This window comes from Candoia aspera, chromosome 1 (assembly GCF_035149785.1).
Source record: "Candoia aspera isolate rCanAsp1 chromosome 1, rCanAsp1.hap2, whole genome shotgun sequence".
Taxonomy (NCBI): domain Eukaryota; kingdom Metazoa; phylum Chordata; class Lepidosauria; order Squamata; family Boidae; genus Candoia; species Candoia aspera.
Window position 1 is genome coordinate 39,685,006 of NC_086153.1, and position 14,778 is coordinate 39,699,783.

General features: G+C 41.2%; 1 protein-coding gene across 3 annotated transcripts in view; it reads left to right on the top strand.

Annotated features, from left to right (window-relative positions):
• SRF (serum response factor) overlaps positions 1-14,778 on the top strand; it is a 72,403-nt gene that overhangs the window by 48,796 nt on the left and 8,829 nt on the right. Inside the window, exons 3-4 of one of the 3 annotated variants that reach the window (XM_063302414.1) lie at positions 2,976-3,237; positions 3,863-4,051. In XM_063302414.1, coding sequence (XP_063158484.1) covers positions 2,976-3,237; positions 3,863-4,051 — 451 coding nt within the window. The remainder of the gene's footprint in view (positions 1-2,975; positions 3,238-3,862; positions 4,052-14,778) is intronic. The other 2 variants (XM_063302421.1, XM_063302428.1) reach the window with 2 other exon arrangements.

A 14,778-nucleotide genomic window follows, 5' to 3' on the forward strand; every position in this document is an offset into this window, starting at 1 on the left:
TAGGCAAACTTGCAGAGAGGGGGAAGTTTATGTTCATGTATTTTGAGCGCAAAAAACCACTGGTGCACCATGCCTCCTGCCCAGCCTTTGCTGTATAGAAGCATCACTGGCCTTCCTATAGTTCATTTTGGCCATACAGACAATGGCTTGGTAGTCCCTAGTTTTCAAAATTATATATTTAATTAGATTTCTAACCTCGCTTTAGAATCACAGAATTGGAAGAGGGCACTGAGACCATCAAGTCCGTAGCAGGATGTGACATGATCTGAATGCATATTAAGTTGGACTGTAGAGGCATGCTGAATACCCTTCTGGTGTATTGACCATTGTGCTGCCCAGTTGGCTCCCTCTCTGGCCTCCTGGATCTGGTTTCCAGGCTGGAATTACCAGTTTTTGGTGTTGGATGATTTCATAATTTTGGTGTAGGTCTGGAAAAGCCATAGAGCTCACTATCTCCATGATAATGATGGCGTGCCCCAAGTAATCTCTGACCCAACACACGTAGGTGGTCATATGCCAGATCTCTGTTCAACTGAATATGCAGGGCATTACATCTACTCTTTTATTATGGTCAGATCACTTCCTAATCCAACTGCCACCCAGGATCTCACAGGATAGGACCTGTTTAGAAGGTCCATCTCAAGCATCCAATGGATCCAGAGAGTTTCCAAAGGGTTCTTGAAGAAATTGCCCCCAGGTGATCTCTTTCCCCCATAAGAGTTGCTCTGCAAATCTTTGGAAGACTTAGGATATGACCTAGCAGTTTAAACCACAGTAACATGGTTCACATGTTATGCTAAGTCATGGTTTGCTTAAGCATTGTTTGTTGAATATGCTACAGTTTGCTGAGTTTGTACATAGTCCACGAAGCCTTATAGATATGCTAAATCAACATTGCAATTAGATTTATATGGAAAATCACTGATGGCAAAAAAACCCAACATTGTCCTTTTTATTCCTTTACATTCAGTTTATACACTTACATATTGATCAACTTGAATTAATGATATATAAGCAAATGAATAAACAAGAAACTCAGAGCAAAATCAAAGCGTAAGTTTGAAGACCAAGCTCTGATTCTACAGAAACCAGATTTGTTGCTAATCTTAGAAGTGGAGTAACCCAGATCATTGGAGATACCAAAACTGTCCATGAAAATATGAACATTTTCAAGGTTTGAAAATGTTAATATCTTATAGAAGCTGAGCAAGTAAATTAGAAGTGAAATATGGGAATAGGGAAAAAAAGTTGCTTGCAAGGTAGTATTTGGCAGGCAGAAGAAAAAAAGTAAGGTCAGGAGGAAAATGGAAAAGTATGTTTGTTTTCAAATTTCGCCCTTTACAGCATGGCATGGGGAACTTATAGTATGGGGAATAGCATGGGGACGTTACAGTATGGCATGGGGAAGCAGAGGGTTGTTCTCTAGATTGTATGAGAAAGCTTGGAGGAGAAACTGAAAGGAAAAAAAGGAGACCCTGAGAGGCAATTCCAAGTTTACAGGGCAGCAAAAGACAGGGCTTGTGGGGTGGGGGTGGGGGCCAGAAACCTATGGAGAGTGGTGGTGTGGAGAAGGAATTATCGTGGACAGGATATCTGGAGATGTAAGTGCAGAGAGGTATGAACAGGGACTTTGTGCTGGTTTCTTGAGCAGACAGGAAGCTAGTGTATGGATTTAAGGAATGGGTGTCATATAACCAGGGTTGTGCAAATGATTTTAGCAGCAGAATACTGGATAACTGTCAAGTGATTAGGGCAAGACATTGAGAGACCAAAGGGAAAGGATTGTATCATCTGAAAGAGACCTGCACCAAATAGATCTTGACTTCTGCTGTATCAGGTTCTGGATACCATAATTTAAGAAGGATTCAGACAACTTGAAAAGGATTAAGAGAAGGGCAACAAATATTATCGAAAGATCAGAAATAAGTTTCTTTGACAAGAGTTTGAGATAAATGGGTATGTTTAGCCCTGAGGGGGAAAAAAAGGACTCAAGGGGGATGCGAGAACACTTGCCAGTTATCTGAAGTGGTGTCATATAAAAGGCCCTACATTGTTCCTAGAAGACGGGACATGGAATCATGGACTTAAGTTATAGGAAGCAAGTTCCAGTGAAATGTTAAGAAAAAAAAACATTCCCTGGTCAAGGCCCTTACTGCCACTTCACTAGCCACTGAGTCTCAGATTTAGCATAACTTTGGCCTGCCTGAAATTGTTGCTTGGGCCTTTTGCTGCCTACCCAAGAACGTGTTTTGCCAGTTACTTAGGCTGCTGAATGGACTCAACCATTGTGAGATACTAAGGGAGAATGAGTACTCTTGGTTTAGAATGGGGAGAAGAGAGAACAGTGATCCTCCAGTTGTTTTTTGGATACCATTGTAATCTGTCAAATCCATAATAGCAGAGTATGGCCAGGGACATGGAATTTCATTAATATGTCTTAATGTCAAAGAATAAGGGGTTAGGATCCTGGCTCTTGGAAACTGAATCAATAAAACTCCTGCCTTATTTATGAGTGAATTCATTAGGATAGGGTCTCTGTGAGTTATTTGAATCTCTTTTTCCAGGATATGAAACTGAAGGGGTGATTGCCTTTTTCCCTGATAAGCCTGGCACTGAAATCTTCATCTGCCATTAGTAATGTTTTGAAATTCTTTTCAGCCACAGGGAGTTCTCTTATGGCTGGCTAGGGAATTCTGGGAGTTGAAATCCACACACCTTAAAGATGCCAAGTTTGAAAAAAACTGATTTATACCAATAGCATGGCAGTGGTCAGAGGTGATGGGAATTGCATCAACCATGTGTGGAGGAGCATGGTTTCCACTCCTCTGGTTTTGAGAGCTTTTTGACATACACATCTTACCTTTTACTTTTAGATGTGGATTCTGCCAGATAGCAAGAAGGGGAAAGGCTGTATTTGGCTCTGGGTAGCATGTTCAGTTTGGGCTTGGCTCTTCCTACTTGCCCTTCTTTTGCAGGACTCACTGAAGCCAGCATTCACTGTCACCAACCTCCCAGGGACGACATCCACCATCCAGACAGCACCCACGACATCCACATCCATGCAGGCCGGCAGTGGGCCCTCGTTCCCCATTACTAACTACTTAGCACCAGTCTCCGCCAGCGTCAGCCCCAATGCAGTCACCAGTGCCAACGGGACAGTGCTGAAAACCACTGGAACCAGCTCAGTGGCCTCTGGAGGACTAATGCAGATACCTACCGGCTTTACCCTCATGTCAGGTCAGTTTCTCTTTTGCCAATTGAGCATTTTTGCAATCCATGCTGATTCCTCTGCAGTTACACTGAACACATTAGACCTCAGCCCTCCTTTGGCTTGTGAGAGGCTGGAATGGGAATGCCGAAACTGCATTCTCTTGTATATCATGGTTTCAGAAAGGAGTGTGGCTGAGGCCAGGGTAAGGACTAGTCAAGGGGCAGGTTCTGCCAGGAGAACAGGAAGTTTTAAGGAAACTGTAGTGTTGCTGTCTCTGCTGCCAGCCTGCTCGTTCCCTTGGGGAAATGGAAAGTCCCACTGTGACATTTCTGATTGTGAGAATTGTAGGGTTTGGAACTGGGACATGGAGCTGGGTCAGCGCCTTCCCTCCTCTTCCTCCCATGAAAGATGTATGGCAGCCTCCCTCAACCAGACACTCCTTAGCTGTTTTGGAGCTCCAGCTTCCAGAACTCCACGTTAACTTGGAATTCTGGAACTCATAGTCATGACACAACTGGAAGGCACAAGGTTGGAGAAGGCTGCATATGATGATAACTGGGAGGAGAGATTAACAAAAAACTAAGAGGGAATGAAGGAGATTTTAAAAACAGCTGGCCCTGATAAAAAGCCTTTTTTTCTCCCTCCTTCCAGCAGGTGCTCCACTCCCTCCCGGGACCCCTACCATTCCTCTCAATCAGTTACAGCCGCACTCGCTGGCCCTCTCCAGCCAGCAGGGCCAGGCGGCGGCGGTCGTAGGCATACCTGGACAGCTGCAGCAGGCACAACAGACAGTCTTCCGATTTCCAGCTACAGCCGGAGGGCAGATTGTGTCTCTGACAGGTCAGCCGCACTTGCATTGCTGCTTGCACATGGCAGGTTGGTGGGAATGCACGTTTCCAGGGCAGCTGGTTGACCTGTCTGGGGTTGAACTGTCTTACGTTTCTGGGAGGCTCCTCCTAAGAGCAATGATAGAAAATTGGGAAGAGTCAGCTGCTCAGTCCAAATGGAGGTGTGCTAAGGCAGGAATGGAAACAGAAGGTGCAAAAGCTGCTGTTTTGTCAGCTGAGTGTGAGTGATAACTTATTTTAGGAGGAATAAAGACAGATATGACTAATAACTGGCAATATATTCCCCCAAATGGAAGGCAAACTCTTTCAAAGGTAGTCCTAAGAACCTGACACCCAGCTGAGTCTGCTCATTCTAAGTCTGCAGTCTTAGGACCGTGGCTGCCACCTTCATGGCTTTAACATCTAACCATTTTCCTTCCTTTCTCACTACCTTTTAAAATGATTTGAACTATTTTATTGTCCAATCAACAGACATCCACCTCCTTTTTTTTTACTATCAAGTCTGATTACTTGTTCTTGAGAAATTCAAAAGCCTGCTTTATTTGGTGGTTTTTAATCTTAATGGAAGTATTGCTTAAATTTGTATGTTTTTTCTGCTATTGTAGGAAATAGTTCTTGATCTTTTATTTTCCATAATTTCAAATTGTGATGACAACTGAAGGCACTCAACTGTGGACAGCTTTTGAAGCTTATATGCATGTCTTTAGCATTCAAACCCTTGACTGAAGACATGTTCTGGCTTGTGAAGGGGAAGTCTAGATTGAAGAATTGAGATACTGTATAGGAAACTCTATTGAGGGTGGAGACTCTTTCTCCTGATGATGCCAGGATGGGGAAATGATGGAGTGTCTTCAGGCAGATTGATTGATTGATTGATTTACTGTAACCTATGACTGTCCTCTCTGGGATAGCTGATACAAGGTTATTAATATGAAATGTTTTCTTCTCTGATGCCATGTCATAATGTTCTAGGATGTTAGTCTGTTGTGACAGTTAACTATATTTAGGAGTATAATTTCTTTAAAATTTAAGCGTGCTGCTCTTGTGATGGTGCAAATTCTGTTGAGTACCTTTTTGCTTTGGGGAGTGATGTTTCTAGGGCAATGCAGGAAGACAAAGGAATATTGGTGGGAGAAGTTTCCAGCTCTGCTAATCTGAGTTGTGATTGGTGAAGTCAAACAAGGTAAATGCTTACTCTGAAAGAGCAGTGAGAGAGAGAGGGAGAGAGAGAGAGCCCACATGCACTATTGCAAGTGATGTAGTAGAAAGTAATCACTAGGCGGAAAGCTGTCAGAATATGAAACTTAGGAAAGGAAGAGATTTGGGGGAAAGCTAGCAAGAAGGCCTTTGCAACCATGTTTGCTCAATAAATAGCACAAACTGTTGATTAATGTTTCTGGCTGGCCCTTTCTAGCTCTCATAAGGGGCTTGGTTTTCTTAAAACTTGAAACCATATGCTGGAAGTATCACAGAACTTCAGCTTTTATTCAAAAGCAAATTGTTGGATGGTAGCAAATGGGGTAGCAAAGGCAATGGGGAAGATTTAAAGTGCTTATAGTGTGATAAATGGTCTGTTGATGTAGATATTTATTGTGATTCTCTGTACTTCATCAGTTGCTAAAGTTCTGGAACTTGAGGGAAACTTGCAATCCCTCTGGCAGCCTTTAGTGTGAGAGGGAGGCTCGGCCTCTCTTTTTCAGAACATCCCCCCCAAATCCTGCCTGCAATATCAGATACGGTGGACTCAGGACCAGTTCTCAGTTATGAATTGTTGTGCATTTTTAACATGTTTGTGCAAAATTTATTTAATTATTTATCTAATTTGTCACCGCCCTTCTCCTCCCACCAGAGAGACTCTGGGTGATTTACGACAAAATGGTCAGTAAAACAATAAATACAGAATTAGATGTACAGGTGAGCTACAATCAACTCTCTAGGTTTTCAACAGAAACACCCCAAAACAGTACTTCTGCTACTATATTGTACTTCCATTACAGCACTGTATTCTCTGGATAATAGAGAAGTGTTCCAGAATTGTCTTTAATATAAATAAGATATAATCATACAATTACAATATATAAAAATGCTCTATATAAAATAACTAATATAAAATAACAAATAACTAATACATATAGATAAAAATAGGGGACGTGGTGGCGCTGCGGGTTAAACCGCTGAGCTGTCGATCGGAAGGTCGGCGGTTCGAAACCGCGCGGCGGGGTGAGCTCCCGTTGCTCGTCCCAGCTCCTGCACACCAAGCAGTTCGAAAACATGCAAATGTGAGTAGATTAATTGGTACCGCTTCGGCGGGAAGGTAACGGCGTTCCGTGTCGTCATGCTGGCCACATGACCCGGAAGTGTCCCTAGGGACAACGCCGGCTCTAAGGCTTAGAAACGGAGATGAGCACCGCCCCCTAGAGTCGGACACGACTGGACTTTACGTCAAGGGAAACCTTTACCTTTACCTATAGATAAAAATAAAGTCCAGATGGCTATGATCCAATTCAGTCCTTGCATTGGAGGAGCATTTTAGGGCACTAGCCATCCCCAGGCATGACATGTTGCCTTCTCCTCCTGCCCATCAGTAATGGGTAATGAATCCATGCTTTGTTTGGTTGATTGCATTTTTAACATAAGGTTGCAGTTTACACTGTATGGAAATGTCATCCCCAGATTTTTCTTCCCTTCCTGCAGGTCTTCCTGAAGACTAGTATATCAAAATTGACTTCTGTGTTCTCCACAGGATTTGGGGTGGGGCAGAGGTTTAGGTGATGTATACCAAATTGACATGGTAGTAAAATGGGAAGAATGTTCCCTCTCCTTTTTGGAAAATCCTCTTGGAATGGGAGTAGGCATTGAATATGGCCCTTATCTGAGAATCCTTGCCATTAAATTGGCACAAATGAATTATTCGGCCTGCTGCAAAACTTACTTCTGAGCTGCAAAGCATGTTTTGAGGATGGAGGTTAATTGGTTACTTACGCTGGAGTCTTTACCTGGCATTTAAATTAAATGACCCAAATAGATCGGTCTGTCTCTCTTTCTTTAGTGTTTTGGGGGAGAGTCTTGCCATGTGGACTCCTGTGGTTGTAGCATGACCTGGCTGAGGCAAAAATAATTTGGCAGGATCAGAAGCAAGGTCTTGCTCTCTTGGCTGGTGTTTCAGAACCCCAGACAACCTCCATCACTACAAAAATCTTGGGGTGAGAATGTAAGGGAGTAACTGACAGGGTGCACCCATTGAGGTTTGTTTAGTTTATTGAATAACTGCAGTATGTTGAATTCATACATCATCCCAAGCGCTTAATTTATAAACCATAGTGGCTAGGTTCATACAAGATATAAAGCCACAATGAATTAGATAATGTTGCAGCTTAATGCAGCGTATAAATGACACAAGGTTTAGAGTAGTGCTTCCCGAACGTTTTCCTTCATTACCCAAAGCCCCTTATAAGAAAGTCCTTTTTACCCAATATAGGTAAAATGCTTTAAGTCAATTTAAATCTCCCTGTTGTGATTGGGTAATGGGTTAGTATGTCATTACCCAAAGAAAAAACACTTTTATCCAATTTTGGTTAATTTACCCAGGGTTGGGAAGCACTGGTTTGGAGAGTAGTGTAAGCTTTTGTTAGCCCCAGGCTTCCTCTCTTCCCAGTCAGAAGAATGGCAAGCTACTATGGAATGAAATCTGTTAAGAAAAAGGATATGTGCTACTACAATACCTGTTGGAAGCCATTTCTGTTTAACAATGATAAAGGCACATGAGTATAAAGAAAGCATAAGAAAAGCCAAGCCAGTATAAGGTAAGTCGGTCGTCTACCTAAAGAAGGTGGGATTTTGTTATTTCACCTTAGCTGTGATGTCCCATTTCAGGAGTACTTTTCTATAGAGAACCTTCCGTACCGTAAACATGGATGTGCTTTTACTGTAGGATGCATTCTGGTACATGGGAAGTTAACAGAACCAGAACTATATACAGTTCATTCCTATCAATAGGAACTTAGATATATTCACCTACTGGGGGGAAAAAACCTCTGACTCTAATCCCTTTGCTAAAGCTTCCACCCCTGGAGGGCAGGATGAAGATTTTAAAGAATCTAATACTAAATAAGTGTTGCTAATATAAAGAATGAAACTACATTTCAAATATTTGGGGGAGAAAAAAAGCTACCAAGACTTAGCTATTACAGCAGCCTCTTTACCATATGTTCTGGGCAGGGGAGAGAGACATGCCATTAAAAAAAAACGGGCAAAGTAAGATGGCTTTTATGATACATCACAAAACCGGGAAAGGGATTCTAACGTCTTACCTTTTTTTAAAGTTTTTCAGGCTAGGGATGCTTCTATCACATTCTGTCCTGAATATACTCCCACTGATTCTTAGAAGATTGTGGAATCTGGAATAGAATCTTCTCTGACTATACCAGTGTTTCTCAACCTCAGCCACTTTAAGTTGGGTGGACTTGCATGGCTGGCTGGGGAATTCTGGGAGTTGAAGTCCATCCAACTTAAAGTGGCTGAGGTTGCGAAACACTGGACTATGCTAATATTGTCTCAGCTTTGAGCATATAAAGCATAAAATAGTTTAAAGAAAGAAAGAACAATGAACTAGATGTTACAGGAGATAGCTTAGGAAATAACTACAACAGCAGGGACATTAATTGTGTATTTCAGACTTACTCTGAACAACGTTGAGTACGGGCCAAAAAACTGATCAGACTCTTTTGCTCCATCAGAATATCAGAGCTAAAATGAAAAGCACTGTCTGCCAGGCCGTACATGCAGCAGGGGAGAAGGCATTTATTAAGGCCTCTGGAAGACTGATCTGAGTACATGGCAGGTTAAAAATGTTCTGTATGTAAGGGATGGGGAATCCCAAAGGCCTAACTCATGCCCCAGCTGGCCTTCCCTGCTGCTGAATTTTGTGAGAACCCTGCACCCAAACCTCAGGCCACCTTTCCACTATTGCTGATTGCCGCTCTTCCTTCATTAATTGCCCTTCCCCTTTTGGTTATTCTGGTGTGTGCATGTGTATTTATGTACTGATATTTTAACTACAGGGAGAACCCGTAATCTGCCGCCTCTAGAGACGGGGTGGCCACCATCACACTAAGTGGAACGTAGAGCTGAGAAGGACCTTGGAGACTGTTCAGTTCAGTACTGGGAGCCTGATCTTTCATGTGTTCACTATTTGATTCTTATCCCACCCTACCTCTGGTCTATTCAGCTGTGTACTTAAGACAAGAAATAGTAATTAATATACCAAATGGGGGGGGGAAATAAAAAAATAATAACGTTGATACTAAAGTTAATTAAGAAAGTGCTTATGAAAGAGATGTGTCTTTACAGATTTTCTAAGTAGAGAGGAAATAGGGTTTGAAAGCAAGCAATGCTTGACTGAGTGTTTTCCGTAGCCTGGGAGCAGCTCAGGAGAAGTCCTCTCTTGAAGATCGTAATGTTCCTTTGTTACAATTTGTAGCAGGCACAGCACTACAATCGGCGATGAAGGATTCCACTTATGAAAAGCCACAGATACTCCATTCCTGATCTAGTCCAGCTGAGTGCAGGATCAGCACAGATATAGTTATATGCCTCCCGCAAAGAAGTACCCACTACTTTCTGATATGATTTGTTTCATGAATGAAAATATTTTACTACAGGGAGGTTTCTCCTAAGGTAAAGCAACCCCGCCCGTCCAAATTGAGGTTGACTCCAGTGGTTTTTTTGGCAACAATTTGGGGGGGCGGGTTGCCATTGCCCTTTCTGGATTTATTTATTTTTATTTCTCAATCTAATCTACACATGGTGTAGTGGTGGTGGTCTCTTATCCAAGTACTAATCAGATCTGACCCTGTTTAGCTCTTTCAAGATTTGCCAAGGTCAGCCAAGTGCTGCCACCTGGTGTGGTTTTTCTCCCAATCTTTACCAGAATTTGCTTCCCTACAATTTTCATTCTTTGGGCTTCCCTTTGGAGCTCCAGAAAAAAAGGAGTAGTGCGATGATGCTTGGGTTGCCATGTAACTAGAATTTTTGGATGATCTATTTCCTGTTCAGTTAGCACTGTTGCAGGGTGTAGGGTCAGCTTATTTCTGCTACAAGCTGAGGCTGAAGTCCTGATAGGAGACATAAAGATTTCTCCTGATACCCAGACTTTTAAACTCGTCATTTTATCCAGTCCTTTTAGTACATGTAGACTTTTATGTCACTGCTTGTATTTTTATAACGTTTATATACATATATAGGAAGACACCCAGAACTGTTTGGAAGTGACATTACATTTGCAAGAAAACAAAGAAAGCAATCTAATGTCTTATAGAATTTTATCCATCATAGACAACACTGAATAGATTTATGTATTTGTTTGTTTATAAGCTTTATATCCTGCCTATGGAGGCTCAGGGCAGCATACATTTATTATTTTATTTATTTATTTATTTTCTATCCCGCCTTTATTATTTTTATAAATAACTCAAGGCAGCGAACATACCTAATACTCCTTCCTCCTCCTACTTTCCCCACAACAGCAACCCTGTGAGGTGGATTGGGCTGAGAGAGAGTGATTGGCCCAAGGTCACCCAGCTGGCTTTCATGCCTAAGGCAGGACTAGAACTCACAGTCTCCTGGTTTCTAGCCCAGAGCCTTAACCACTATAATGTTCCTTCCTCCTGTTTTGCCCCACCAAAACAATCCCGTGAGGTAGGTTGGATTGAGAGCATGACTGGCCCAGAATGAGCTTCCATAGCAGAGGGTGGACTAGAATCTGGGTCTCTTCACTCCTATTCCAACCCCTTAACCTTGTACCACACTGGCTCTTATCCCACATTAGTTAATGTTGTTGCCATCACAGCTGCTGCATTTTTCAACATTGGTCTGCCTTCCTAAAACTTTGGCAGGATGTGAAATGTTAAATTTACAGCGGTGCTTAAAAGTTTGTGAGCCCTTTTGAAATTTCAGTATTTTTGCATAAATACAATGTAAAATGTGATCTATTCTCCACAAAAGTCCCAAAACTAGATAGAGAGAACTCTAATTTCTCCTTCAAATGAACTGATAATCCTAGAGGTTCACATACTTTTCCACACACAAATATGTAACTTTGGTTCATTTTGCTTAAATAAATGAACAAGTATAATGTTTCTAACTCATTGGTTGGCTTCTGTTTATACCATTTTGTCAGAACAATTGAAACTGATTGCTTTAAAGGGTCTGAATAAATAACATATTCTTTTATCTGACACTTGTAAAGAAAATAAATTAGGCATTGCTTTAGTCTCTTTGGGAAGTGAATTCAGATATGGTGGCAAGAACAAAATAAGGCATCAGAAAGTATCTGGCTTTGTACGATAACACTCACCTTAAATCTAGGTTAACAAAACACAATTGCTGAACTCACATAATGTATTATGCCTGAAGAAATAAACCATATTAACGTTTAATGTGATGACCTGGTTTACATAACATGCCAAGACAATGGTTGGGTTCCCACAGCATGCTGAATCACAAACAATCCAGTCCTATTTTAGCCTAGTTTAATGTGTGATGCAAAGCAAACCACAGAGGAATTTAGAACAGTTTGCAGAAGTATCCTTCCTTTTGTCCTCTTCCTGACATAGAACATCTTTAAGGGCCACCAAAGCAATCTTGGAGATAATTTTTAGATATAAACTCAGTTGAAATGAATCCAGGTTATTAATTATAACCATGGAGAAGCCACTTGCTTGAGTAAAGTTGTGGCCAGTTGGCATAGCTGTGAGGATCCAAAGATTTCTGCTTTATGAGTGGCTGTGTCATTGCCTATTTCAGGTTGCAGAAGGGTAGCCTTGTAAATTGCTGCAAAAATACCAAAGCTGGGTTTTGCACATTGTGCTTAAGTATAATATGCGTGGTTTCAAGTTAGTGTCTTATGTGAACCCAGCCATTATTCAATAAATCATGGTTAATATAATCATGCTTTGAGTCTACTCAAAGTGACTTGGCATCTGCCAGCCTATTTCATTTATTACAGTTAATGTTTTCATTACTTTCATGCACTAGAATGAAGTGGACTGTAGCTCAGAGAAAGTATTTAAGATGTCACAAGATTCTGTTGTTTTCACTTCATTCGGTAATGGGGCCACTTCTTAGAAAGAGGCTTTTTTATTTGCTGGAACCAGCCAATCAAACTTACCTTGCTAGGTAAAAACCAGGAAGGACAGCACCTGAAGAAGCCATACTTCTCCCCCTATCAGTATCCTCATGCCCAGTAACTGAAATCATCCAGCAGGCGACTCAGTGCTTTGACTGTGTTCATGGACAGTGCTGAACAAAAACATCATCCCTTTTGCATTTCCTTGGATGGGATGCCTTTTATGAAATGATGAAATCATTGTGGAACTGGTGTGTGGGTGTGCATGTGCCTTCAAGTCAGCATTGACTCCTGGCAACTGCCTGGACAAGTCCCTGCATGCCCTCCCATCTTCTTGACAAGATTTGGGGAGTGGTTTGCCATTGCTTTCTTCCTAGGGCTGAGCGAAAGCGACTGGCTCAACATCACCCAGCTGGCTTTGTGCCTTAGGCGGGATTAGAACTCAGAGTCTCCTGGTTTCTAGTCTGGTGCCTTAACCACTCGACCAGACTGGCTCTCCTGGTAGCCCAGGAGAAAACAAATTGGTACCTTACAGATTTTGGACTATAGTTCTTCATAAGCCCTTGTCAGTATAGCCAGTGATTATGGATTATGGGAGATGTGGTTAAATAATCTGAAGAGTTCTCAAATTGCTTATTGTTGGTATTAGTTTCTATTTATGGAAGATCAGTTCATGGTTCTGGCAATGAAATCAGATTGTACAAAATTCCAGAAGGTTTTGCTGGAAAATGCAAGTTGTATTCTTTTACTAAGCTTTGTAATGAGTCATATGAGGTGGGCAGTGTCTACTAAATTTGTTCTGTATAAGGTTTTCTTCTTCCCAAGATGGTTTTTCAACTTCCAAATCTAGCTCCTGCTCTGGGATTTCCTTGCAGTCTCCTATCATGCTAACCACAGCTGACACTACTTAGTTTTTCAAGATCATCCAAAGTTAACGAGGTGCTGCCGCCAGATTGGTCTATTATTTTCATACAAGATGCCTGAAATTTGAATACAGTAGTTTTTAAGCTAACTCTTACCTTTATATGGTTCTATGATTATACCTTTTGTGATTTGCTGATATTTGTGCACTGTAGGAGGCATCCAGTTGACAGTGTTATTTGTATTTGCCAGATTCTTTTTTTTTTAAAGGGGAGAAAAAGTAAGAGAAAAAGAAAGAGTTTGTCTTTAAGGCTATTTCACAGTTTGATAATACTGGTATGGAAAGGCTACAGTGGATGGGAGACCTGGACTAAAATATGTAAAAATAGAAGGTAAATAGAAAGGATATGATCAAGTAGCCAGAGACTTAAAGACTTAAACCTAGAGACTTAGATCTGCATGTTCCATCCAATATGGTTGGTGGAAAAGAGCAGAAACCCATCCATGTCATGGGAGCAACAGCTAACCAAATGCTTTACTAGGAGGCCCCTTTCTCTTGGCCTCATACTTTGCTGCTTACGCATACATTGTTTTGGTTGCTGGTGGACAGAGGGAATCCTTTTGGATAGGTGGGGGGGAATAAATATTCATTTAGCTATATTCTGTGTTCTGAATGGATAAGAAAAGGATGAGAAAGTGCTGATGCAAAAGAATGAGGCTCTGTTACCATATTCCACTTTTGGCTTCTTCCTGTAACTGGTAGGAGCAGAATAAACATTACAGAATGAAGAAATGTAGAAATATTTTATTAACTCTACAATGCATTGTTACATTTTGCAGGTTGGTCATATTTTAATTTGTGTGAATATTGCTTCCTCACATGAATATAATTAATCTAGGGTTAGCATATTACATACATGTGCACACACACACACACAGAGCCACACATATACATGCATTATGGAATTAATGGTACAAAGAAATTCATGGAAGGAATTATTCATTGCAGCCAAATGGATCCTTTCTATTCATCAGTACTACAGCTTTTGAAATCTGAATTGCTGAGGAGCAAAAGATGACGGCTTTCTGTATACTTAGCTGGTTGGTTTTCCTGAACATCTGGTTGAGCGCTTTGGGTACAGTTGTTATGTTGCCTGGTGCTTGCCAGAAGTGTCCTGGCTAAAATCCTCAGCCAGAAAAGTCATTAGCCATGTTTGCTGGGACCTGGAAGTTATAGTTAGTGGTAGTTTTAGATCCAATATTTCTAGAGGGCATCAAGTTGGGAAAAATCTTCCCTTTTAGGGGATCCTTGATATATTTATTAGATTTATTTCCCACCTTTTGTTCAGAAGCTTAAGATAGCATATATAATGCTTCCTCTTCCCATCTTGTTCCACAACAACAACCCAATGAGGTAGCTGTGGCTGACTGAGTCTATCCCAAACTTATCCAGTGAACTTCCATGGCTGAGGGTTGACTTGAACCTCGGTCTCCCTGCTGCCAGTCCAGTTTCTTAAGTGCTACATCATGCTGGTGTGTTTCTCAAGTTACGTTTTTTTAAAAGAATATTAGCTTTCCTTGTATCTCATTGCATGTATGGTTTATGATTATTTTTTTTAAAACTGCTTTTTCTTGCTTGTTTGCTTTGTGATGATTTTAAGATCAATTTTGGATATATCCATATTTCTTGGAAATGTTTTATGTTGCCTACTTACTAGATACTGCATTATCCT